Raw genomic sequence first — 27,315 nt, forward strand, 5'->3', positions numbered from 1 at the left:
CCCATAATTTACCAATCCAGGAAAAAAGCTTCAAAAACCAAAAAAAACCTAAATCATTAAGTCTTAAGATGTACACAGACAAACCCACGGAATGTAATTTTATCGATTTGTAACTTTTAAATGGCTTTCCACGTGCTGCAGTTCAACTTTGTGCAGGGCCTCAAGCCTTTGGGCTGGAATTTCACCCTGGGCGAAGCCCGGCTAAAGGTCGGAAAATGGGAGCAGCCCCAAAAAAAGGCCTCAGCTGGGATTTTAGGGGAGCAGAGGCAGGTCTGCACAAAGTGAATTCCACTTCAGGGACTAGCGCATGTGGCAACGCGTCCTTGCGAAGGACGCCGAGTTATTTTAGTGCCAACACACGCGGTATGTCCACAATCACCGCAAAATTAAGGAAGGAGCTACGAAAACTGCGACTCGAAGGAGTCTGCGTGTGTGCAAGGAGGACGTCAGCGCAGCAGGACGCTTGCAGCTGGTTTCTGCTGCTGCCCACGTGAGGATTCCCATCGCTGCAAAGCCTTCGTGTCCCAGAGTCATCGCTCTTTACCTGCAGCTTCTCAACATCATTCTCGGCTCTGCGGTCACCGATTCTTTTTGGACAGAACGCGGCATTTTTATTTTTTTTTACAACGCTGAGTACATCCGGACGTACACGGAAAGCAGTGTACGACTCCGAGATCTGATAGGGCAGCGTGCGTGCTGCTGCTCGTTTACTTTAACAGCTGTCATTTACCCTAGAGGCACTGCGAGTGGTATTTCGTAATCCCCCTCAGCTTCCTGCCCGTACAACTGAAATACTTGGACTCTCGTTCTCAGCTTTTCACCTTGCTGGGCAGGCGGGGAACGACAACCTTTCACTGGTCCCAGCCACGCACGTGCCTCAGCAGCGCTCTGATCGCTGCCAAGGCTGTCCCCGGCACTCCTCCGCCCCCCAAAAAGGAAAGAAGCCATGTGTGAGGGAGCCTCAAGACACTGCAAAGCCCTTCCTTTTCACCAACAAGAGTCTCACGCACACATGCAAGAGCCTTGGGTGGCCACGCTCCTTCCCCCCCAGCTCGAGATCCTTCTCGAGGCCCCTGCTCCACGGAGCGAGGCGCCCTGCGAGCACCGATGACCGCAGCCAGCCCGCGGAGCGCTGGTGGGCTTTAGCCCCTCAATTAAACGCCCCGATTTACGCGGGATGAGCCAGGTCTGTATGCGGGGACTCGTGGTCACGACACGCGGCGTGGCAGTGAGCGTGGCTTAATGGCAAACGCGATGCAACGGCAGGGCGAGCAGCGTACCTGCTTCCTTCCGCGCGCGTCCTCTTCCTTTTGTCTGGGCTATAACGATTTCAGTTTCCTCCTGGGTCATTTCGGAGATTTTCTGCAGGAAAAGCTTTTCTAGAGCTTCTGCCATTAAGACTATGTCATCTCCTGGCTGGATGAATAACAGATACAATAAATTAGACGAGGCACACATCTACAGAGAGAGGACTGCTAGAATCTAAACAAATCAACGTTGCTTTGAAGATTTTGCTCGTGCTTTTCTCCATTTAACATTAATTGTAACCGCAAATTAAAAAAAAAAAAGAGAAAGAGAAACATTTCAGAACAGCTTTTGTGAGGCAAAGGAGAGATGTGAAACCCAGGCTGCACGCTGTTAATTCTTATCATTTCCCAGCTGAATAATTCCTGGAGCTTTCCCTTAGAGCATCTCCACCTTTCTTTGCGCTATTTCCATTGCGATACAGCCCAAAAGTGAACGGGATACTGCCCCGAGTCTCAACAGACAGAAGAGGCCTTGCCCTGAAGCATTTTAAAGCAGGGGGTGGGCAGGGAGCTAACAGAGCACAACCAGATACACTTCGGAGTGAGCCGACCTCACCTGCCTGCAGCACTGGCTGCTTCCTGAACGGAGGGAGGAGGGCCGGCGGAGGGGAGGAGTGGGAAAAACAAGCACTGGATCTTGGTCTGAAGTCTTTTTGCCTTGTTTTGCTGACAGCGAGAAAAAGAGGCAGCGAGGGAAGGGCACGCGACAAGAGAACAAGAGCCTGGATTGATGAGAAGATGACGAACGAACGGCTGCTGGTGTCAAGACAGGGTGATAAGAAGAGAAGACGGCCCCAGCCCCGTGGATCAGCACAAGGACGGTTAAAACCGCGCTTGCCGACGGGCCAGATTGGCCGGGGGAAGCCAACGGAGAACCGGGAGGACCGGGGATATCAGGGAGAGAGCAAGGGGAAAGCAGGGAAACCGTGCAAGTGCGTGGCAGCAAAGAATAAGGAAGCGCGTGTGAATAATCTGAAGCCCCGTTCAAGTTGCATCATGCTGGCTCAAAGTGGAGAAGGCAAAGGCCAAGGGCATGATTTTGAAGGACCAAAACAAGACCAAAAAAAAAAACAAACGTTAAACCCAAAGAAAGTCGAACGTGCCCAGTAATGTCAGGGTCAGAAGTTGTTATGTGGTTAAAGAGGGCGTGGGTGGCATGCAAACCTGGAGAAGCGGCCTGTGGCAGTCACTACGGACATCAGAGGAGCACAGAAAGAAGTGACTTTGGATAATCAAGGATGGAGGAAAGGAACCACGGGGGCTGCTGCCATTAGCGGTTCTGCTAACGACCATCAGCACTTCTGCTAATGACGGTGCGTTGGGAGCAAAGTAGGACAAGGTCTTGTGCAACGTTTCTGAGGGGAGGAGGAGAGAAGGGTCAAAACACGCAGGGGTGAAGCAACAGGGAGAGGCTGAGGGCCAGAGACGAGACCTGGGAGAAACAGAAGAGCAGGAACCGAAAGGGAACCGAGCCGCTCAGGCAAGCCGTGGGAAGGACGGAGGCAGGCGGGGAACGCTGGAGGAAAGCCTGGCGCCCTGACCACATCTCCCTGACTTTCATTTTGAAGCCAGCAGTAAACTCGCGGTTTGCGTTTGCTGTTCTCGTGTTACTCAGCACGGTAACGAGCTGCCTCTCCTGTGCTCGGCGCAGCTGACATCTGCCCGTTTCAGTCTCGGAGAACCTGACGGTTCCCCATCTTCGTGGAGTACCAAACCCACTCGGGCTCCGTCGCCCACGCCACCATTTGTGGCGAACGCCCCGCTCAAGATGCCCCTTCCTGCGCCCCAGACGTTTGCACGAGTGTTTACAAAGCAGTTTCTCGGTCAAGGGAATCTTCCACAGTGCATCGTGAGGCCAGAGCCAGGCACGGCAAAACCCAACGCGCTGCTCTGAATATCCACTTGTTTCTCCCCACCGGCAGACTTCAGGGTTTCAAACCACCCAGACGGCTTTGTAACAAAGCTACAGAAAATACGGAGCACAGACAGACCTACACGGCTGCTTCCAAGTATTTGTTTGATCACACTTGTAGCTCTGCTCAAGTCATATCCCAAGAAAAAGTAGTTTCTTTTTCTTTTTTTAAAAGTGATTTGTAAAACAAACCGCATCTGAACTGATCGTCTCCACTAATTCTTTTGGGAGGGAATGCTGCTAAGCCAGCTCTGTCCCTGCCTTGCTTCTCTGCAGAAGACACGCGCGCCTGAACTGCCACCAGCTTAATCCCCTTTGTTTTTCCAAAGAAACCGATCTCGGTGTTCCCTTTAAGGACCATTAAAAATACAAATACAAGCATTTCTGAGCTGGTACAATGAGAACGGAGGACTCCCACAGAAAATACATTTTCGGGAACTTCTCGTACCTTATTGTAGATGTAGCAATTTGTAAACATCGTGTTGAAGTCCTGGATACATTCTTGAGCGTTCCAGTAGTAGTTATTCTCCAAGCGTTTCTTTATTGTTCCCATATCCATAGGAGTTTTAATAATCTTATAATAATCCTGCAAAGGGCAAAGAGGTACGAGTCAGCCTGGCACCCAAAAACATCACCATCACGGAGGTGAGACCTCGACCAGCTCAGCACCGAGCCCGCCTGGATTAGATTCTCCAAACCCAGCTCCGGCACAGTCTCCATTCCTCCTCAATTTTCTTTTTAGCCCCCATCAGCTAATTTCCAGGTGTGATTTATGATTAAACATTAGGCAAAACCCCACAAAACACTTTTCAGCCCGTATCCCAGTCTGCTCTGGGTAGGAAGAGGTAAACACGGGCTATCGGTGGTTCTGCTGTGCTGTCCTCCAGGGAGCGAGGTGTTTGTAACTCAGCACAGCAGCCTCACTGGTCGAGTAATTCACCCCTCAGCAGACAGAGGCACAAAAAAGCACAGAAAGTGGGTTTTTGGGCTGTAACGGAGCCGAGCAGCTTCCCAAAATCTGAAATGAATGACCCTTCGCAACAGGTCACACGCCTAATGCAGTAACAGACGGAGGAGCGAGGAAATCAGATTTACTTTGAGCCTGTTAAGTGCATCCAGATAATACACGAGAAGGTGTTTCTATTTTAGGCATCGTGTTCAGAAAAAGGGGCTGAAAGTCTGTTGCTATAGAACCAGCGATCTCTAGATGCAACCGTGAGATTGTTCCCGCTGCACAGAAATTAAATCGCCTGATGCTCAGGCAATAGATTATATATTTGTTACATCTTCAAGGTAAAACAGACGAGGGAAGTGGGTGTTATCATAGCAGGTTACAAAAAAAAAGAGGCACGTCATACAAAGGAGAGCTTCTGGAGGGGAACAAATCTCCTCCGGTGGGAACCAACAGGATCCAGACACGCAGCAGGGATGCTGTCGTGATTCACTACAGGAAGCTAGCTCGAAATTGTGCTTTTTGCTGGCTCCTTGGGTTCTGCTCTCCAGCTCCTCCTGCCCAGGAGGGACAGGGACCAAACTGCACAAGGCACACGTGGTGGGGGCTTCGGGACCAGCAAGGCAGAGCCCGAGCTGAGGGATTTATCGCTTAACGATCTTTGGTGCCTAACGAGGAAGGGACAGAGGGCTGGCTGGTGACCCGGCCTTGAACATCAGCAGGCTCCTGAAATGTTATTCGTATTTTCTCCTCCGTGTCCCACCCGAAGGACCGCTCCTGATTGTAAAAGCCAGACCGGGAGCTGAACCACCCAAAGCCTGGCCCCTCGGGGCTCCTTCCTTAAAAGATTTTGGAGGCAGGGCGGACGCGCGCGGTTCCGTTCCTCCCACCGTTACGCGAGGGGAAACTCGGGCGGCTCGCTCAGCCTCTACTTACAGGGAGGTTCAGCTTGACGGCGTCCACGGGCTGCTGGAAAGGCCACGCAAACTGGTGCTTCCATAGCGTCTTGAGCACCACCTTGAGCAGGTACTGCAGCTGGTTGGTCTGGCGCTTGGGCTTGTTGGGGTTGGAGGTCTCCGGCGGAGGGGGGTTGACGCCGACGGTGCTGCCTTGCTGCGGTTGCGCCTGCGCCTGCGTCGTAGACATTTGGGTGGCTTCCAGTCCATCCCCCATCACCGGCAGGTTTCTCAGTCTCGTCCCGGGGCCGCTCTCCGCAGACATGCTATTGATCCCATTGCATTCCTCACCAGACACCCTGCGAAACAACGGCACCGCACACGGGTCAGCTTCCCAGCCGGCTTTCGCGGCGAGGCGCTGCGTAAAAACGAACCCGGCGCGCCTTCGGGAGGCTAGCTCAGGCACCCCGCGCGCCCGGGGACGCTGGCGCGGTGTCCGAGGACACCCAGCAAACGAACTGGGTCAGGATTCTAGATCCTGGGGTAATAATGGGCATTCTGAGGCGTATCCTTGCTCCTGCCCGATCTGCTCGGCGAGGGCTCCGGAGCGGCCGCGGCCTCGCTGAACGTTCTCAGTTACGGGGCTAAAAGGAGCACAACCCCCACCAGCGCTCTGCAGGCGCCCCAGAACACGGAGTTTTGGCTCCGGCCAAAAAAAAAACAGGTTGTTTTTTTTTGAAAGGTTTGGTTCGTCTGCACGAGCAGAGAAGTTAAGGCAGCGCCAGCGAGCCTTTCGTTACAGCGCCCTGGCTGGAGGAGCGCAAGACGATGAGTTTTACCCCATTTCAGTTCACCGGAGCACTGCCGCCCCTCCCTGCTCCACCACCACGCCAGCTCCCCCCAAAAATTTGCTGCTCAATTTGTTCTTTTAAGCGAGCGTTAAACCTCCCTAGTACGCTTCAGCTGAATTATAAAGCAGGCAGGCACGCTTGTACGGGGCGTGCACGCTATCTGCTGGAGGTAGGGAATTCTGACGTCGTCCTGAAGACCAGAAAGTTGATAAAAATTGGTAAAAAGACATTTTTGCTGACTCTAAGGCATCCCTCCAGGGACAACACTTCCCGTGCACATACCCAGAAGTGACAATAACGTCACGCTGGGCCAACATGGCACGCTTGAAGCAATCGGAGAAGACAATAATAGATTTTGTGCAAGACTGAGTTAAATGAGAGCTTTGTTCACCGGTTTCGAGTGACACCTGGGGAAACTGAGGAAGGAATCGTGAGCCCCGGGGCAACATCATCTGGCCCCGTTTTCTGATGCCGTTAGCAGCCCCCGTGCCTCTGGTCGTGGTCTGGGCATACAGATGCGGCCTCCACAAGGACCACGGGCTTCAGTTTCAGGGCTCTGAGGAAGCCGAAGCATCCCTCAGCGAACACGCTGCCCGCAGGCCCAAGCTGTGCCCTCTGCTCCCCCTGGGATGTGTCACTGGTGTCGGATTGTGCCGTGCAGATCCCAAGTGTCACATCCAGCGAGCTGCTGGCTCAGCTGTCCTGGGAAGCCTCTCGCTTAGAGCTGTGTCTGGCACCCGGTTTTCCTCCCCACTAACAACGTGGACCCATCGCGGGGGAGGCCTGACTCAAAGGTGACGTGATTTTGGACGCAATTTGGATTTTCTCGTTGCGAAATTCCTTGAATTTTGCTTCTGGGCTCTGCTGATCCCTCTGGGTCGGACATGAGGGTGGCGTGGGGAAGGAGCGAGGCACTGTCCCTATCACCCGGCAGCCAAGCCAAAGGAATCCCTCTTTACTCACTGCAGGGGCTACATTACCTTGTAGGATACATTGCCATATAACTTTGCCCCAGAAAATGATGCAGAGTCAGAAGTTGCTTGGCTTGTCCATCTATCTTCCGTGGCTTCAGGCACAAATGCCTTTAGATACTGTATCTGATGAAACAAACAAAGCAATTAATCTGAGGCATCAGAAACGAAGGCTACCGCCAGAGAACTGTATTTTTCTTTACACAAACAGCCCGGTTTTGGCTCTCAGCAGGGCAGAGGAGCCCGCAGACGCCTGGACGTTCAATCCCTGCGAACACGAGACACCTACACGCAGACAAGGAACGGGCAACTGCTGTTTGAGGCTTCCCCGGGCATCTGCCACCTTTTTGGAAAGCTCCCTCCTCAAATTCGTCACCCCAAGGCCTACAATCAGGCGTCTTCCTTTTGCTCCCTGCGACACCAGCTCTCCCAGAGCCAACCGTCAGAGGAAGGAGGTTTATTTTTATTTAAAGACAAGGGAAAACACGTCCTAACTGTTTTAATTTCTCCCCGTTCCGCTTAGGAGATGCTAACCACCTGTCGAGGCAGCTCAGTGCTGCACCCAATTTAACTCTCCGTCTTTTTCACTGTCTTCTTGCTGACCTGAACGACCCTAACAGTCTCTTCTTGGGAACTCCTTTCTAAGGCACTCGTGCCTTTTTTTAAGCACGTTAGCTGCAAACGCACCATTTTCCACCCTCCCTTTGCCCTCTCTCACCGCTAAGGCATGCTTTGAGTCTCTCCTCTGTGCGGGCGGTTACGTTACAGCTCTCCTCTCGCGTTATTACCCAAATAGCACAGAATCACCCACGCTGCTGCGCGTGGCCAGGGTATTCCCAGGTCCTGCTTTCACCTCTCCCTAAAAAAAACGCAGGGACTGGGACAGGGAACGTTCTCGGACCCAGAACACCGACGCTGGGGAGCTGACCGCAGCCCAGCGCCCGCAGGTAACTGCAAAGAGCAGCAGGACGGAGCATGTGAACCCCAACTTCACCGTCCAGCGAGGTGTGACCCGTATTACCAATTATAAATTCGGGCTGTGGGTGTCAATGACGGATCACCAGCACCACGTTTTGTGAGCAGGAAGCCTTCCTAAGAGGCAGACCACCCCGAAAGCTTTCCGCGTGCCGGTAAACGAAGGTGGGATGAGACGAGGCGAAGCCCGCAGCAGGAAAAGCGGCCCCGAGCACTGGATGGCTTTCCGGGAAGGGTTGTTTCAGGCCAGTGGGCAAGAATATCGCAGGCGGCTTCTCCTCCCCTTGCTTTGCGCTTATCTGCTCATCGCGCATTCCAGCCTGATTTCCCCGAAGCGGGGCAGATTGCATTTCATCCCCGCCTCGCGCCGAGATGCTATCGAGCGCAGGGCGGCTCGAACTCGGGCAGGGTGTGCTCCCCCCGAGCCGCACGGTTGGGTTTGTTGAGCTCCGGCTGCAAGGAACCCGATTTTGTGTGTCCTCCCCCGGCGGCGCCGCGAGGCGGGATGGGGCTGTAATGCGGCGCGGGAGCCGGCAGAGGGTAGTGCCAGGCTGCGCCGGGGCAGGGATCCGGCTCCCGGGGAAGGGTTTTCCTCCGTCGCCCACCACTGAGTGGAGCGGGATGGAAATCGCTCCGGTGAATTCAGGCGCCGGGCAGGAGGAGGAAGGTGGGGAGCGCCCCTGCACGAGGACAAAGCCCTCGGGGAGAGGCAGGGGCCCAGAAGCAGGCAGCGGAGGAAGGCAGAAACGCTCGAGGAGGTGTGGGGGGAAAACTGAAAGGTTGGCAAAAGCTCGGGCAGGGAAGGGCTGCGCAGGGCTGGGGGGGCAGAAAAAGGCCCTAGGAACACCCCAAGCGTCGTAGGGCAGCCGCTCCAGGAGGGCAGCGGAGGCGAGGAAGACGCTGCTGCTCCTTATCCACGCGTTGCTGCTCCTTCTCCGCGCGCTGCTCGTGTCGGGAAGGGCGATGGCTCAGACCAAAGCAGGAGGCGGGCGATGAACAGAGGGAGCAGGCCGAAATCCCAAAGGGGTCGCTCCCGTTACGGCAGCGACCGGCCCCAAAAACGCCCTGAGACCCACGCGCAGGGCAGCAGGGGGCAAAGCGGAGCCGGCAGGCTGCGCTCCAGCACGCTTCCCCTCCCTCCTCTGCGCCTAAACAAATAGGTCATAAATTAAGCTTTTACAAAAGCCCCAAAGAAACGAGCCTTGTAAAGCAGCAGAGCGACCTTGTAGGTTTTTTACGGGGGTTCCTTTGAGGCCACTGGCCCCCCCCCGGTGGGTGCTAGCGAAGCGGAAAGCGGGTTTTTATTTTGAGCGGTGCCTTCAGGAGGAAGGCGGAGAGGCAAAGCCCGGGCTGGGGCTGACCGCCTGCTCACAGCGGCCACCCCAACGCATCCCTCCCTGGCAGCTCAGCGCCTGCCCCGAAGAGCCCAGGGGGTCAGGGCCGGGTTTTTATCGCCAGACCCAAGGTTTGGGGCTGCTGGCAGAGCACCCCAGCTCTGATTTCAGGTAAACAGACGTACCCCGAGCACTGCTTTCAGATGACACATGAGGTTTAAGATGCCTGAGCAGCAGCAGGAAGGCAGCGCAGCCTCGCGGGGCATCCCGCTGCACCAGGGACGAGCTGGAGCAGATTGGGCGTGGAGCAGGGACCGAATTTGAGCCTCAGCTCGAAGGGGAAGGCGCAGCAGCAGGAGCCTGCAGCCCCTGCTCCGGTTTCAGGCCGTCTCCTGCAGGCTTTGTTCTCGGCTCAGTCCCCGGCTGGAACCGCACATGACAGCGCCGTGACTCACCCCAAAGCGCTGATTCACTGCCGGCACCGGCGCACGAAGCCAGGCCGCGGGGCGGCGGTGGACCCCGGAGCCAAGTCCGCGTCCCTCAAACCGCTGTGCCTTATCGCTCCCGACGTCGTTTTAAAGCAAAAAAAAAAAGGCCCAGGTTTCAGCCAGGGGGATGCAGAGGAAGGGAACGGCTGGAGTTAGGCCAGCGTTTAAAACTTGTGACTCACGCCCAGCACAAGCCCGTGTTGGGGACAGCTTCGCTGCAGGCATGCACATGCCCCGGGGGGGTGGTGCCGCAGGAAAAGCGCAGACAGAAAATAAAGGAGAGGAGCAGACGTGGAGAGCGGCACGCGGGTGAAGGGAACAGCAAACTGAGAGCCAGAGCTAAAGCGCAGGGTTTCGGCCGTACGACGAATCCCAGCCCTGGCTCTATCACACGCAAACGCCCTGCAAAAGGAAGCTGGGCTGCAAAATCCGGCAACTGAAAGGAATAATGGGAATAACGATCCAACGTGTGGTGGCCAGCGCTCCCTTTAGTTCTCACCCTGCTGAGCCGGGAGGAGGGGATCAACATGTGCAATGAGCATCCCCGCACCTCAAATACACGAAAGGGAAGGCAGAGACCCGAGCTTTAACAGCATGGGGCAAGCGGGATGTTTCCTAACTTCCCGGTTCTTCTCTTTACAGCCCCCCCGAGGCTGTTTTGGGCCTGTTGCGCTTGACATCCCCGCGAACGCTCTTTGAACGCTGCCGTGCGAGCGCAGCGGCTTCCCCCCTTTAGGCCGCGGATGCTCAGCTGCTGCTGCTGTTATTAAAAGCCAGGCTCCCGGTGCCCAGCACATGCTGTTCCCTGCCGAAACCATCTTCCAACGAATCAGCGCTGCGAGTTCTGGCCGAAAATCCCTGAGATGCGCTCCCCCGGCTCCCACGCCGATAAGCGTTATTTTTGTTCCCCCCTACGTGCAGCTCACCGAGAAGGGGGCCGGGTGGATGGGAGAGCACTTGCTCCTCAAGGACCTGCTATCAGCTTAAAAGCACGTGTAAAGCCCGGCCTGCAGTGGGATTTCTCCCTCCCCCCTTCCTGCTGCATCCCAAAGACGGGACCAGAGCTGGCGTCGAGGCTCCCGCACCGCAATTCAGCGGCAAACTTCCCCGGGAGGGCAGCAACAAAGGAGGGAGCCGGGCACGCTGCAGAGGCCTCATAAAATGCTGACGGAGATGGATGGGGTCTGCGCCTCCCACGTGGCTACCGGGCTGTTCCACCCCGGGGCCCGTGCAGTGCTCCAGGAGACACCGATGGGCCCCGTTAAGAGAAGCACAGCGCCCCAGGCTCGGTCACGACGCCCCCACGGGGGTAACGGGGCATCAGCCGCGCCACGGAGCTGAGGAGGCCAAGAAATAAAAGCAGTAAAAGCCCAGCCTGTAAGAGCAGTGAGCTTCTAGGGGTGGGGAAGGAGCGGTTGGAAAAGCAGTTGGTGTCTGCGCTCGCACCAAAACAACTCGACTCCACAGGACTCGAAGGGGAAAAGGGAGCAGGGCGCCGGCCAGCGAGGGCTGCGGAGAGTTCTGGAACTACAACAGCGAGCTGGAAGAGGGCAGAAGACCTGAAATTATGTCTCTTTGGGACGAGGAGCAGCTTTGAGACAAGCCTCTAGCCCCGTCAGGCAGTTCACGAGAGCAAGGCAACAAAGGACGAACGTTTTAAGTGAGCTCCGAGGCTTCTTGTCGAGCCTCGGGTCTCTATTAAGAAGGCCCCAAACTTCCTACACAGGGAAAAATCAAAATCAAACCGGGGTTCGTTTACTAAAGGCGGTTGTTTTTATTAAGCAGAAGGAAAAGAGAAGCGGTTCTGCTCCTCTCACCTCCGCTCGTGCCTCCCAGCGAGCGTTTTTTCCCCAAAATACAGCACCGGTTACGTGCCCGAGGCAATGCCCCAGCCCACCAGCGCTGGTCGTGCCCTGGAGCCCTGCTCCAGTCCCGCTGGCTGACAGAAACAACCCGCGTGGGGCCAGGTGCGAGCACCACAACACCCAAACCCGCTCCAGTTTGCAAACTGGTTCCCAGCATCGTTCAGAGGGCGAAAGCCAGAAGGGGACCAAGTCCGACCTCACCCTGCAACGCTTACACCGAGACCGTAAGCGAGGGTTTAACGCCGTGACAGCCTCAGAGGCTGATGTGCAGCGAGCACGCAGGTACACGAGCGTGGTTTTTTCCTTTTTTTTAGGGTTTTGCTCTCTCTGAGCCCAGGAAGGGGACGCACGACTGATCTGACAGGGAGAGCCCCTTCTAACGCAGCCGCTGGCAGCGGGGGGAAGCTGCCTCTGCTGCAGCTTCTTTCAGCACCCGAGACATCATTACCCACCTCAGCCGATAGCCCAGCTGGGATATCAGAGGAAATTCGTGCCCTCCGCGGCAGCTGGTGGAAGCAGCGTGCTCTGTACTAACCCAGCGTTTCGGGGTTTAGCCACCAGGACCCTACAGCCGTAACGCAGAGCGCTCTTGAAGGCGGCTCTGAAAAGATGCCTAAAATAATGAAAAGATCCCTAAAATAAACGCCACGGGTTTTATAAATGCCATGGGTTTTATAAATGCCACGGGTTTTCAAGCACGCCAGAACTCCCCGACTCTCCTCGAGGCCACAGCGACATCCACCTCACGTGCCAGCCAGCTAAATGGGACCGATTTATCCCAAGACTACTCAGGCAGAGCCAAATCCCCACTCTCCTGGTACAGGTGCGGAAAAGCCTCGTTCTCTTACCCCTCCCTTACCGTGGCTTCGGGAACACCCACACGGTGCCGTCAGAGCAGGCTGGGTTCTGCAGGGGATTAACCAAACCCACACGGCAGGCGTCCTCGTCCGACCCGAGCTCAGCCCGGCGGGCCGAGGAGCGAAGGTTTGGAGCCCGCAGATCCCCCGCGATCACCACGACCTTATCGCGGAGATCTCGGGATCCCTGCACAGACCTGATCCAGCAGCTCCCCCCGGCTCCCTCTCGCCTCCTCTGGTCTGCAGCGGTGCAGTTTCCAGAGCAGGAAGCACGTTCTGGGCAGCAAGGCACAATTTAAGTGAATTTAGCTGCATCTGGGCATTTGAAACCCTTATCCTGGAGGAGCTCTGTGCGGCTCCATTTCCCTGCAGAAACGGGAGGCTACGAGACCGCAAAATCCTCACGCAACAGCTTGCGGTGGACATTTGCTGCCCTTTGTAACTCCTACCAGTTCCAATCGCACCTCGGCTATAAACGAGGAGAATAAAAAAAAAAAGAATACGCTGGAAGTTAATTCAAATTCACAGCAGATCTGCCCCACTTTAATTACGCAATCTGTGTCAGTGGGGAAGCACAAATAGGATTACTTTTCCATCTGACCGATTTAGGCAGCTGGGGAGAGCGGCATTCATGCCACCGGGCAGACTGCATTGTCTGGAGCCGGTCCAGCGGTCATGCTGCAGGAGGCTGTTATTAGCAGCCCTAATCCTCGCTCGCACGCCGATGTGGGCGCTGACCTCCGCAGCTACCTGGATGTACGGGTGTTATTTGAGCGTTTCCTGCTTAATTTCACAGCTTCTGGCTGCCTCAGATGCCGGCCGCTCGCGTTCGGTGTGAGCTCCGGGGTCGGGCGTTGAATTGCTCCGGCCCGTTCCGGGCCCTGAGTGCGGCAGGTTTCACCGCTGGAAGAGATTTCACTGCTGGAAGAGATTTATTCCTTCTTGCGTCCTAAGCGCTGGGGATTCCCCTTCTGATCCAGGACGAACACGCAACAGGAACCAGCCTCGCAGCTGGAAAATCCTCCCTCCGGTTCGTTCCTCGTCCCCGCTGTTTCTCCGGGAGCCTTTGCCCATGCTCGGCCTTCCGTGAGTGAGATAACATCAAACCGAGCTCTGCGGGGGTTCACACCCAGCATCACGACCTTAAATATCCTCAGCTTTTTGCACTGCGGCTCCCACACGCTCAGCACTGAGGTCCCTGCCACCAAGAGCCTCCAGCCCGCTGGAGGAAAAGGAACGGAGAGGAAAAGGAAAGCTTTTGCCACACCTGAGAGACCAGAGAGGAATCAGCTTTCGCTGAGCTCAGTCACACCAACCACACGTCCAGCAGCACGCACCCAGCCCAGCTTTTGTCACTTGTTCGGGTTTTGCGCGGCGTCAGATCCCCAGAAACCTCTTCAGGGTGGATGTTCGAGCAGGACACGTGCGTGGCAAAAGCTGGCTCACGAACCCCAGTGCTTCAAAAAGGAACCGGAGGAGAGATGGGGCGTTGGGAAATGGAGGTGAAGGCTCACAGCCGAGGCCTTCCTCGCCTGCAGGGCCACCAGCATCCTCCTCAGCACGGCGGGCTCCGCGCCGCCGCCGCTTTTCGCTTCCACCGCCCCTCTGAGCCGAGCAGAAGCGTTCCAAGCAAGCAGGCTGCACTTGGTACGGCCTCACAATTTTGAGGCGGTTTTTGGGCCACGCTGCAGAAAATCCGCAGTGAATATTTTATCAGCTTTTTCCCTGGCTCGGCGCGGTTACGTATTTTAGTTTACAACTCAAACAGATCCTCGTTGCACCCACGTTCAGTTACCAAGGCGATTCTCTGGACGGGATCCATTCGCTCCTGAAAATGAATGATCCCAGCAACCAAAAACATTTGTGGAAAGCAACTGCGTTGGCTCGTAAACCAGCACCAGGGGCTCACGAGCAGAGCTGGACTCCACGGACAGAGACCCAGCACGGCGAACCCAGACGGCCTCAGCACCACCAAGTGGCAGCTCCTCCCTCCATCCGCCGGGGAGCCGAGCCCACAGCTCAGGAGCAGCAGCTTCTGCCCGCTCCACTCACCCCTCATCACCAGTGCTGGTGTGTGAAGCACCCCACGGACACGACCCAAGGGAGGTATTATTCCCACCCCCCAGGAAAAGGGCGACTGAAGGAGACGCGACGCCCTCCGTGTCAGCCTAGCCTTCGCCAAGAGCCGTTCCTTTCCTTTTCCTGGAAAGAGCGAGGGTTTCTTTTCCCTATTTTCCTTCTTGCTGTCCGCTATCAGAAAAAAAAAAAGAAGCAGCTCCAAGGTCAGAGCATTCGCAGAACGGCTGGCACGCGTATTTAAAACACGGACTTTCCCACAGGAGACTTGAGCAAGCCAATCGCTAGCCGTGCCCGGGCCGTGGCCGTAACCATACGCGACTGGCGGTAAATATTCCTCCCACTCCGCCTGTGCCAAAGCATTCAGGTGTCAAAGCCAACCGGGAACTTTTAAAGCTGAAGTCACGAAACAACAATAGTTGGATACCTGGGGTAATTTTCCGTTTTTTTTTTTTACCGAGCGTTTTGATGGCAAACTACCAGAAACAAAGCGCTTCTGGGAGAGCGAGCTCTCGGAGAAGAGGCACCGTGAGGCGTTACGGCTGCGCCCTGCTTTCCTGAGCCGGGTGACACAGCGACCCCGAGAGAAGGACCCCGAAACACACCCAGGGGAGCAAGAAGCAGCTGGTGCGGCCTCGACAGCAGCCAGAGCCCCCAGCCTCACTCAGAGCCTTGGCGGAGAAGCACGCAAGGTGTACAGGTACACGAGGGGAAGCTAGACACCTCCAGGATGCGTCTGATGTTCTAAAATGCCAGAGAAATGGTCAAAGGTGGATAATTCGGAGTTAGAGCGCAGTTGGGGAGCTTCTTACCGCCCTCACTCCCTCCTCACAGCTCTCCGCTGCTCCTGTCCCTCCTGCGAGCCTCCTCTCCTGCCTGCTGTCAGCGAGGCAGACTGAAACCCCCCCCACGTAATAAAGCCACCGGGACGGAGCCTGGCCCCACGTCAGCACAGCTTGTGCTCCAAGCTCACCGCCACATCAGGCTTCTGGTCACCGTCACTGCCCCACAAGAGACATTTCCGCCCCCAAAATACAGGAAATAAAGCCACACCTTGCCATCCCCCAACTTATTTGCACAGTAGCGGAACTTGCTGCGACAGTTACCTTAAATCAGAGTCGACCCTTCGAGGTGTTCGGGACTTCTTCACCAGCTGAACCCTCTGACCTTCATTTTTGAAGCTACTACCGAAAGAAAAGTCTGTAAGGAAAAGAAACGGGTGTTACTTCAAGCACATCCGAAACAGTAACTTGCTCCCGTCGCGCAGCGTTTCTCCTTTGGCTTTTGGTCTCCAGCTTCTGGTTTTTAAGGAAAAAACCAGGCGAGTCGGGTAAGCAGCAGCAGCCCGGACGTCAGGATCCCGAGAAAAGGCATCGCGGCGCGGGCACGGATGGGGCAAGGAACCCCCCAGCCCCCAGCCCGCAAGACAACAGCCCCAGCTCACGCTTTGGGGTCCCAACGTGCCGAGAAACGGGATCGTGTTCGAGTTACCCAGCCCCGCACACCTCTTCTTCAGCCATCCAGCCAGCACAGGCTTCGGGGAAGCATCAAGCCTTCCCAAACCAGAATGAGCAACTCGGAGATTGCTCAGCGAGGTCTTTACGGTCCAGAAAGCCCCTTCTGGGTGTTGACGCTGGTTCTTTAACTGGTTATCGGCTGTGTGAGCTGCCAAAGCCTGGGCTAGCCGCTCGCGAGGAGCCTCAAGCTGCAGCAAAGCCCCGACACGAGATGAGCAACAGCTCCTGTGTGCAGCCACCACCTTTTCACGGAGTTTGTCCAAAAACCCCGCAAACAAGGCTACAAAGGGGAGCGCAATCGTGACCAGAACCCTTTAAACATCCCTGCCGCTCGTGAAGTTCCCTGAGGGCGACGGGAGCGAGGTGCTGGCCAAGTGCTGGCCCTCCCGAAAACCGCCCACGAGCTGCTTCCAGCAGCTCCTTGCCCCCACCGCACTTCACGCGCCTGCAGAGGGGGCACCCCTAAAACAAATCCTATCACCAGTGACATTTTGCTACAAAGGCAAACGAAAACGAGGCGACTTAGAAGGCTGGTGTTATCTAGAGAGGACGCGTCGAGCTGGAGCCCAAGGCGCAGCACTGCATTTCCCCCTCCGTCAGGATAAATCTGCACGAAGAGGTTCCGTTTGCAGGCTGGCAATCCCGTTAACCCGAGGCAAAATCCTTTTAGCTGTGATTAACGCAGACACGCAAGGCAAGACGTGAACAAGAGCGGGGTGCGATGGTTGTCATGAAAATCAACACCAGAACAACCAATAAAAAGAAGTTTCCCCCCCACAAAGAAAGGCTAAGATCAGGAAAAACCCTTACAATACCAGCAAGGTGCTTGTGCACTATCGAAAACGAGTTGCATTATGAGAAGGTGTGCGGAAAGCTACAGTAATCGCCTTACCAAGGTTTAGATCCATCATCCGAAGCTACACAGATCCGCTTTCTGCCAGTAAAACTGCACTTCAGGGCTCCCTCCCTTACCCGACCTCAGCACTAAGGGCGGACATTTCTAGTTTGGCTCGTAAAAGCACAACGTGCAAGCGGTGAACCTTTAACCACCGCAGCTGAGGCCCGAAGAGCTCGGAAGAACAGCGAGAGGCGCTTCCCTGCGACGTCTGAGGCAAAATCATCATCTAGCAGGCCCAGGGACGCGAGGCAGCAACTCCTCCCTCTTGATGCCAGGGCAATACCGGCCCCAGAGAGCCGCCCCGTTAGCAGAACGCCAGCAGGGAGCACCCGATCATCCTGGAAATCGCAGGTTGTGGTGTGGACCCAACGCCGGGAGAAACCCACGGAAAGGTGGAGGAGCTACTGCCCCGCTCGCTAGCTCAGCGATGCCCTCAGTGCTCTCCTAGAGGCTAAATTTCCTGAATTCCTAAGGGAAGCAGGTTTTTGCTTCCCAGCCGGGAGGAAACCCGCCCGGGAAGGCGAAACTACTCACCTCGTGCAGAGTTTGAGGTTCAAGCAAACCTTGGCAGCTACGCCGGGCGGATTAACGGCCACGCCGGGCGTCCCGAGGCTCGCTGCGCCCTGTAGGTGCAGCCACGTCCCTGGGGTCCCTCCTCTGCTCCTGAAACACGCCCCCGGCCAGCAGCGAGCAGCGAGGATGGGCTTTGCGCTCTTCCTTCGCTCGCTGCGATGCCCTACACGCCTCGCTGCGGGGCGAGGAAGGCTTTTGGAGGAGAACCGGGGCGGCAGAGCCTCAGCAAGGCCACGTCTTCCAGCTGGAGCATCGCTGCCAGGCCGCAGACCGCTCCTCAGCCCTGCTCCTCGAGTCTCTGCTCAGCCGGGAGGCCGCAGCTCGTCCTCCTGCACACGCCGACAGCCGAGGCTCCGGGTTCTCGCCCCAGCGGGGCGGCAGATCAGCACCGGCTCGACCCACAAGGCCAGCCAGCTCCGCGTCAGTCAAAACCAACGCCCCGAGCAGACGCTGTGCCAGAGGAAGTTTTATTTTGTCTGGAGACTTATCTGAAGGCTGCTCGGGCAAGCGAAGGCTGCGCTCTTCAGGATTTGTCGAGCTCTGGGACAAAGATGACAATTCAGCTGCAAACGGTCACAAGACCCCAGTATTTTCCACGTTCCGCACTCGGATTTTGCTATCTCAAGCCGTTGTTAACACACAGGCGTTGCCTTACTGCAGAGAAACCCCACCAGGATTTCATAGCGAGACGCATTTGGGCCTAAATTCACGTTAAATCGCTGCTTCCTGCTTCTCTAGAACGAAGAAATGGGGGAAAAAAAACCCACCTGAAACAAGTCTCTGAGCAGCTCCCGAGCATAAGGGGAAAGAGTTAACACGTGTTCCAGAGAAAACCCCACACCTCGATGCCACCTGCGATAATCAGCACAACACAAACTCCAAGGTCACGCGAGCGCTGGGTCCAGACGCGCGTCCGACGCCAAGCGCGGCGTGCTTCGGGGAGCAAGGGAAGCTCGTCCTGTTTTCTAGGGAACAGGACGTTTTGGTGACGGGTCGCGGTGTTTCTGTCCCAGAGGGAGGTGTAGGACACGGCCCGGACGTTCCCCGTGCTGCTGTTTTACCTTCTCAGCCTGCAGCACGCTCGGCTTCCCGCACGGAGCTGGCGTGAGGGCTCGGTGACGGCGCCGGGTGGCTCGGCTCCCAAACCCGAGCAGCTCCTCCGCCGAGCCCACCTCGCTCTGCTGCCTGCAGGACGCCTCTGAGACAGGTTTTCTCCTCATCGAGGCTTTTAATTTCTTGCCTGCCTGGCCGAGGGGGCTGACTTCAGGGAACGAAGCCGCCTGCGCGCTGTGCTCCCATTCCCTGTGCCTTTTTGGCCCCCGACCGGGCTGTTCCCTCCTCAAAACACGGAAGGAGCGCGCGTGCAACCTGATCACGCACCTCACTTGAAAACAACCAGAAAATAAGGCTGCGATTAATAAAAACACCAAAGGTGGAAGACACCGGGAGGACCTGACCGAAAAGGCGGCTGGCACCAAGCTGCTTGGCCCCCGTTTTGGGGACACGGAGCCGCGAGTTTTTGGGACAATGCACCTGGATCCCAGATCTCCCCTTGAGCCGACACAGGTGCAGCCACGACGCCGACAACGCCGGCGCCACGCAGGCAATGCCAGCAGGAGCTGGGGACAGGGCTTTTCCTAGGAAAAGCTCCCAAACCAGCCAGACCATCAGCAGGCGCTGCGAGAAGCGGGAGTTAGCGGTGCCTCGGCTCCTGGGCAGGATCCCGGCTCCCTCCTGCCATCACAGATCTCCAAAGCGCTCAGAAACCCCTCAAAAAAATCACTTTTTAAGCTTTTAAATGAGACGGCACCTGCCTGAGGACCGCACAGAAGGCCGTTTGCACCAGCCCGCGCCTAGCAGCCAGGTTTCGGTTCCAGCTCTGCCATGAACCGGCCGCGGTCAAGGCGATCCGGGGCGCGAGCCACGAACACCACGCGGCCCTTTTGATTCGAGAGCAAACACCGCAATTTTCTGCGGCAGGAGCGCTTCACGATGCCTCTGCAAGAGAGCTGCTGGCAATTTTAGAGCCAGACAATACCTGGAAAAGAAGAAGCAAGCAGCTGCTTCAACAGACCCGAAGCGAGGGCAGAGAGCGGCGCAGTGACAGCCCGTCACGCCGGCTCGCTGCCCCGAGCGGGGAATTTCTGGTATTTAGAGGACGGGGACTGCGTCTGGTGCTGGAAGAGCCGAAGGAGTTGGACTCGATGATCCTTTATGGGTCCCTTCCAAGTCGGGATATTCTAGACTGGGCTAGAAATCGATGAGGCTGGTGGAAAAAAAATGACGGAATTCGATCTTATCCTTCTGTGAAAGGGAGGACGCAGCGGGGCGAGGTTCGGACCCAGCGGAGCCCTCGACCCAAGCACGCAGCGACCCGGTGCCCCACGCGAGGTGATCCAGCCCCAAATCGGCCTCAAACCACCCCGTGGGGTGAGCGAAACGCAGCGCTCCTCCTTCTCCCAGCCCCTTAGGGCCGAGGCTCTCGGTAGTTTCTACGCCCCACTCGAAGCCGAGCCCTGGCCACGTTTCCCCAGCTGCCGCCCTGGGGCGGCCGCGTAATTTGGGCGCTCAGAAGCTGTCGCAGAGCGGGGCCCGATGCCTCACCCTCGAGCCTGAGGGGACAAACTTGACCCCCGCAGGTCTGGCAGCGCCTGAGAGTCACGACACCGATGTAAGAGCAAAGCTCTCGACACGCCAGGTACGAGATTTCACCTGGTCACCAGCCGCCCACTGCCCCCCAAGCATGCCGTAGCTTGTAAGACGCCTTTAAACGAGACCAATTTGGCCTCAAATCCTTTAATTAGCGACAGGAGACGCAGGGTACCCAGCTATGGGAGATCCACGGGCTGAAAACTCCGGCTGCGGGGACTGAAGGAAGCGGCACGATGGCGAAAGGCGGCGCTTCCAAAGTCTTCGTGCCCAGAAAACGCTCGTGCCCCGAAGGCTCCGGGCACTGCCTCCCTCCACGCACCCTCAGCGCTCGCTCTCGAGCTCGCTTTGACGCTGCCGAAACCGAGGAGGGCAGAAACCCGCGAAAGCTTACCCGAGATCAATGCAGGGCACCAAGCGACTGGCCTCAGATCTTCAAAGCACGCAAACCTCAACCACAGAGTGGAAGTCACCCGCGCGCGCGCCTCCGACAGCGTCTCGGAGCGCGATCGATGAGACAAACCGAGCGCGGAAGGGAGCTGGTGCAGCGCAGCCGTCGAGCCCCAGCCGAGCTGCTCCACACCGCGATTCCCCCACGCTCAGGGCGTTCACGCGGGCGCAGCCTCCGTGCTGGAGCTCTTCGCCTTCCCCACACGGCTGTTTTCAGCCGCCCCGCGCTTCTGAACCGGCGGGAGGCTCGGTAAAGCTCAGCCGCTTCTCCACCAGCCCCACCTGACGGCTCCCGGGGTGCGATCGCCGCTTTTGTTTCAGGGATTAACGAGCTAAAAACAGCCCCCCCCCCCCTTGCACGAAGGGGCAAAAGGAAAAACAAAGCCTCATCCCGGCAAGTGTCTAAAGCAGAGGTGCGTTTACGCTCAATACCTGCCTGGTCAAGAGACTCGCAAGTCTACTGGCCCCCAGAAACCAGCTCCCAGTTTCCTCTGACCGAGCTGCAGAGCCTCGAAAGACCCGTAAATAAGAGGTTTAGGAAGTATTAGTAGCTGCTAGTTGCCGTGCGAAGACTTTCTGTCCCTTTCTACCCCACCGCTTCGGTGCGAGAGGGAACTTGGACTCGGCTAAGCGATCATCTGGCCCGGAAATCTGAGCACGCGCCGCGTTTCACCAGCCCCGCGAGCTGAAGGGGCCGGGCAGAGCCATCGGCGCCCAGGGGAAGGAACGCGGCGCTCTCCTTTCCGCTCCCACGTGAAGCGGGAGCGAGCGGCTCCGCAGAAGCGCGGCGCTCGGCCGGCGACCGCGGGGTCAGCCCGCCCCGAGCGGCTCCGCAGCTCCCAGCGGTGAATTCAGAAAGCCAGCGGGGTAAATGAGTAACCCGAGCTCACCTGCCAGGTATCGCACCCTTCCCAGCTCCGGGAAAATAAACTTTAACCGGCGAGGCGGGGAAGAAAACATCCTCCTGGGTATGAGGGGGGAGAGATTACTCAGCGCCCAACCGCTCCTGCTGATCCTTACCAGGGAGCGAGGGACTCGTTTTGTTCTGAATTATGCCCCGTGCGCCGGGCCAAAGCCCCGGGGAAGGACCCAGGACAGTTCAGCCCCGGGAGCTGACGTTAACCGTGCTGAAAAGGGTCAAAAAAAGGATGCAGCCCAGGTTCTGGTCAGCCACAGAAACCCCCGGAGAGCAGCCCGGTCCTCCAACAGCCACGGCAGGCTTACAGGACAGAGCCCGGACACAGTCTGGGGGTGACAGAGCCATTTTTGACTTGTTCCGCGGGATTGAAAGGGCTTCTGAAGCCTACGGGGGCCGAGCAAAGCGCTCTCCATCCCGGCGCTGGGAGAGGAGAAGGGGGAAACCTCCGCACGGAGCACACCGAACACGCGCCTGGGCCCTGTCTGCAACGAGAAGAGAAGCCTCGCCAGCCTCCTCGGGAGCTGTCGGACAAAAATCCCTGATCTCGGTGCTGTCAGGACACGTTTTGCCCTACTGAGCCTTGAAATTCGGGGTTAGGGCTTTAACCCAGCTGTTGCTCTCTCGGCCAGCCCTCCGGCACCACCAGGTCCTTTCTGGACCCGTTTTGAAATCGGGAAGTTCGTTATTCCCCCAACTTCCTACGTGATTTTTCGAGCACACTGGAAAAAAGCAGGGGCCCAACAGACCGAGGGCTGCCGAGCACCTTCCTCCACCAGCTACCGCTCGTTCCCGCTTGAGTTTATTACTAAAGCCTGCGATTACAGAGGGGCTGTCAGCTTCCTCGAGCTTCCTTGAAGTTTTTCGGTTCGCCCAGAGCTCTCGCAAGCCTCCTTCTCCTCCGGCACGCATCTGCAGACACGCAGAGCCCACAGGCGCTCAGCGCCGCATCCTGCGGGCGCTATCAGCAGCCCGCGAGAACACAGGGCTCCCGAAGAGCCGGGTGTCCCAGAGAAACCCAACTGGAAGCGGAGGTAGGAAGGACAAGCCAAGGTCAGCCCCGAAATAGCAGATAAAAAAGCAAGGGCGGAAGGCAAACATTCGAAAAATGCGAAAAATGCGGCGCGCTTAACTGGTTAAATCTGTTTCGAAAGGGCCAAAAAAAAAAAAACCACCTTGAAATCCAGCGGGATGGTTAAAGCAGGAGAGCCGCCGTGAGCCTGCAGCGAGGCGAGGACGCGCGACGCTCCTATCTACGCCCCCGGTGCCTGGTCGGCGTTTCGGGGAAGGGCTGCCTCCCCCCGCTGGGCACTCACCTCTCCTTTTTGCACAGCTCCAGACCCCGAGAGACTCCCGAGGAAGCACCCCGTGCAGCCCACCAGGCTCGGAAGCGAGAGGGCCACGGCCTGGTCCACGAAGCGGGGGCTAGGGCACAGCGAAGCGCTCCGGGAATTCACCTTTCCATCCGCAGGCTGGAATTTCCCCCCTCCGAGACCAGAGCAGCGATCATCGGCAGCTCTGCAAACAAATACCTGCCAGCAGGCGCAAGGTCGCGTCGCACAAACCCCTCACCAAGCAGCGGGAGCTCTCCCCGGCCGGCCGGCGAGCGGGTGGAGCTCTTCGAGCGCCTCTTCCACGCCTCCCCCGCTCCCTTCGTGCCCACCGATTCGGCTCCTGGCTTTTGTCAGCGCCTACGCCGCGGCCTCCTTCCTCCTCCTCTCCCCAGCCGCGCTTATCTGCTAACAGCTCCGGGGCAGAGGCTCACCGAAAAGCAGCCCGAAGCGGAGGAAAAACGCTCCCCGCGTGGATTATTAGCGGAGGTTTTTAACGCTTCCCGCTTTACCCGTTACAGAGCCGTGCGCGAGGTTTCCGCCGTGCCGGAAAGCCGCCGACAAATCCAGAGAAAAACAAGGCACGAAGCCGCCAGCAACCTTTGGACCTGCGATCTGCGCTCGAATCCCTTCCTCCTCCCGCTCCCCTCGCCGCTGCGTTTGGGCACCCTGCGCCCCGCCAGCCAGCCCTGCCTGCAACGAGCGGCGAAACGCCAGCGCGGCTCCGCTGCTGGGACCCCAAACACAAATGGGTTCTGCAGAGGGTTTGCGGAGGCGCCGGGGCTGCCGCTGGTCTGGCAGGTTGGGAAGTTTTACCGCCAGAGCCTTCGGGAGCTCTTCCCACGTAGAGCAGGGGAGGCGGCCGAGCTGCCTCCTGGCTCCCAGCACCAGGACCGATCAGGGCACGAGATCAGGCAGGCTCCCAGGGGGCAAGGCAAGCGATTTCAAGGGATTTCTGCTCCCTTCTTTCTGCTCAGCCCTCCTGTGACAAGTTAGACTCCTCTGGTGGGGCAGAAGCCCTGCTCGTGCCACAGGACTCCCTCCAAAACCCCCCAGAGTGGTTTTTTTTGCAGCTTTACCTTGAAGAGAGCCAAAAATCGGCTCTCCCAGCAATCAGTGCCTTCCCGAACGCGACGCTTTCAAACTGCTTTTACCGGTAGCGATCAGAAGGAAGAGCCAGAGCAGCTTTAAGCCCATTTTAAACCCGTAAAAGCGGCTTTCAGAACCCATTTTACTCGCAGCCCCGCGCTAAGATCGCACCAAGGTAACGCCGCTGCCTGAGCCAGCCGGTGAGCAGGGGTGTCCCCAGAGCAGAGCCTGTTTCTGCGGATTTCATCATAACACTCACGGGGAAACCGAAAGCCACGGGGCAACCAGCTCCACGATCGAACCCAACAGAGCGAAGGACGCAAGAGCAGGGTCAAAGGGAATCAGAACCGCGGGTTTTATTCCGCCTGGGTCCTCGTTTCGGAGCCAAGCGGCGGCGAAGGGCTGGCCACCGCGCAGCTCGCGCCCAGCCTAGCGAACCTTCCTGCCCCAGGGGTGTTTTGCAGGGTTCTTCCTCCCCTCCCTGCCTCTTAGCACCTCGCCAGCCCGCCGAATGAGCGCCGAGAGGCCATCCGAGCACGTCCCGTCCCCGGGACGGGCAACACGGAGCCGTTCGAGGAAGTTTTAAGCGCTGGTTAATTGGCAAGCGGGGCCTGACGAAGTTCTCGAGCTCTTTTCTCTTTTGTATCTCCCTTATTAAACATTAAAAGCGGCGCGCAGACAATTCAATTAAGCTGACATGATACCGTGAAAGACTACTTAATTGCAGAAGTACCTAGGTTTGTTTAAACACATAATTGCTTAATTGCACACACATACCTTCACCATTACTCATGTTTTTCAACGCCAGCGCCGCAGCTTTTCCGAGAGCTTCCTCCTGCAGCGCTGCACTGTCCGCCCCCGAGATCTGGGCGCAGGCCACGGTCACTAAACATTGCTTTGTTGTTTTGAGGCACAAAGCGCACCGAACGGGAACAAAACATTCGGTCACCGCTAACGAGAAGGCCCGTGACGAGCTCGTTACCTGGTGAAGTACACCAGCTTCAGCCAGGTGTCCGCGGGCGTCGCTCCAAGAACTCCTCCCGAGGCTGCGCGGTGCCCACGCGCAGCACGGTCTGCTCGGAGTCGAGCCCGGCGTATCGCGATCAGCGATGTGCTCATCACTAATTGCGCCAGATTCCTTTTTTAAACAACCCCCCGGGACGTGCTCCACGCCCCCCCAACCCCAGGTCAGGGAGGAAAGCAGCCCGTGAATTCTGGTTCGTGCGCCCGCGGTTTCTCCCTGCTCGCCATCCCGCGCCACGGCCTGAAGGTCCGGCGGCGTTTTTTTAGGATCCTTAATTCGTCTCCCAGCACGGCTGCTCCAGCAGTCCTGTTATTTTCAGCACAAATCCACCACAAATGCGGCAGGAGAAAGGTTTCGGCGGCTAAAAGCAGCTTCCTGAGCCCCGATGCGGACAGGGGAGCCACCACGCCGCCGACTCCAGCGCTCCTCGGGAGGATGGGGGAACTTCTCCGTGCGCACAAGCGGGGAGGGAAGCGATGCGCCGCGCTCTGGGGCACTCCCGGGACTTGAAGCCTTCGTTGGGAGGCAGCGAGCAAACGTTAACCTGCCCGGTCGGAGACAAACCCGCCGGTTCCCATTTCCGGGACGCTGCCTTCCACGGGGTTTCTGATTTCAGGATGTTTGCCTCGAGCCCTCGCCGCTACCGAGCGGTTCCTGTTTTCGTTTTTCGAGCTGTTCTGCATTTCCCTGGACCCGTGCCATCCCGCTCCTCCTCCTCAGGGCTTCGCGGTGGCTCCCGGCGAGAGCAGCCAGCAGGGCAGATTAAGGAAAACTGGGAGAAAAACCTCGATTTCCCTCCGGCCCCGAACCGAGCAGGCGCCGTGCTGCGCTACCGAGCCACCGCGGGACGAACCGTGCGCGCCAAGATCTCCCACGAGCCGCACGAAGCAGGCGTGAAGAGGAAGAGTCAAAACAGGCTCTGCGGTTTCGGGTCCTCCTACCCGGTTCCCAGCTGGGTATTTCGTGGTCTCGCTGTGAGGTTTTGCCTCGTTCCAGCACCCGCACGGCCTCAGTTTACCCGCCCGCTGCGCGGCGGGGACACGAGCCCAGCGAGCCCGTGGGAGGCGGCGCGCTCCTAATCCTTCGGGTGGTGGCAGCGGGGTACACGAGGCTGGTTTGGGGCACCCCCGCAAGCTTTTTGGGCACCCACAGAAGCTCTCCGTCATTTCCCTGAACACCACTGAAGTCAGCAGAAGCAACAAGTGACCAGACACCGCTGCTGGGACCAGCCCGGCCACGCTGAAACTTCGCTTCAGGTCGTGGCCCCGCGTGACCCTCAGGTATCTGCGCAGAAACCGAACCCCGAAGATCCTCCTCGACCTGCGAAGAGGCTGCGGAGTCCCCCAGGGCTCTCCCGAGCCATCCGGTACCGCGTTTCGGCCACTCCGAGCTGGTCAATAAGCGCCAGAGGCCGGGGAGCGGTCGCGAACCAGAAGCTGAGAGCAGGGCTGAGGCCCGCGAACAGCGCTGCCGACCCTGAGACGCCCCAGCTCGCTCAGGAAGGCTGAAGCAGAAGCTGACGGCAGTAAAATCGTCCACAGCGCCGAGCTGCTGACCTGGCACAGCAGAGACACAGAGCCCAGGGCCCTTTTTCTGTCTCTGGGGATTATCCACGCTCAGCTCCCGGAGCAGGAACGGCACCGCTCCGCAGCCAGGCCTCCTCCATGCCCGATAAGGCGAGTTCACTCCCCGAATTATTGCAATATTTGGCTTCCAACAGCAGACCCTCAGCCTTGATTCCGAGCCGCAGCTCAGCACCCTCGGAGCGCGAAGGATCGCAGCAAACCAAGCCACGCGCCCAGCGCTTCTCCCAAGCCCTGGGAACTGACACGTTACAGAGGCTTGAAACGGCGCACGGACCGGGAGGTTTCCTCCAGCAGCACCAGAAGCCGCTTCCCCCCGCCCTGCTGGATTGCGAGGCGCGAGCCGGCCTCAGGCAGGAGCTCGAGGGAAGAGAAGCAGACGCTTTTTTGGGGATGCAACCCCTAAAACGAGACGCCTCCTCACCTCCGAGCCCTTCTCCAGCAGGAGGGCGATGTCCACCAACAACCCGCGTGCCGGAGAGCCGGGCTGCTTCGCCCAGGGAGGGCGACCAGCGGCGCCGACGAGCAGGAGGAGGCTGCTCGGGCACAAATTCGTCCTCCCCCAGCGACCCGCGGGGGGGAAAAGCACGGCTTTCCGGCAGACCCCGGGCACCTCCGCAGCGGTCAGGGGCTCGTTGTTTCTCGAGGAGCGAGGTAAAACACCTCCGTGCAAACAAACCGCCGGCATTCTTGAGTTTCGGCCAAACGCCGAGCGTTCGCCAGCGGGTAATTACCGGCCTTACGAGGTTACTCGGAGAAATTGTTCCAAACAGTCGGCAACCGTAGCAAGGGCGTTCGATT

At 57.8% G+C, this 27,315-nt stretch overlaps 1 protein-coding gene across 7 annotated transcripts in view; it reads right to left on the minus strand.

The window, feature by feature from the left end:
* The window catches only part of BRD4 (bromodomain containing 4), a 62,313-nt gene that overhangs the window by 31,859 nt on the left and 3,139 nt on the right, over window positions 1-27,315 (minus strand). For 4 of the 7 annotated variants that reach the window (XR_010827154.1, XM_066986512.1, XM_066986514.1 and 1 more), the window contains exons 2-6: window positions 15,591-15,684; window positions 6,899-7,015; window positions 5,108-5,426; window positions 3,668-3,805; window positions 1,281-1,416 (exon numbers count right to left, since the gene is read on the minus strand). Coding sequence is in view for 6 of the 7 variants with exons in the window: in XM_066986512.1 (XP_066842613.1) it covers window positions 1,281-1,416; window positions 3,668-3,805; window positions 5,108-5,426; window positions 6,899-6,918 (613 nt within the window). In the remaining variant the exon portion in view is untranslated. Of the gene's footprint in view, window positions 1-1,280; window positions 1,417-3,667; window positions 3,806-5,107; window positions 5,427-6,898; window positions 7,016-15,590; window positions 15,685-22,803; window positions 22,828-27,315 lie in introns of those variants that run through there. The other 3 variants (XM_066986516.1, XM_066986515.1, XM_066986513.1) reach the window with 2 other exon arrangements.

Source organism: Anser cygnoides, chromosome 34 (assembly GCF_040182565.1).
Source record: "Anser cygnoides isolate HZ-2024a breed goose chromosome 34, Taihu_goose_T2T_genome, whole genome shotgun sequence".
Lineage (NCBI taxonomy): Eukaryota > Metazoa > Chordata > Aves > Anseriformes > Anatidae > Anser > Anser cygnoides.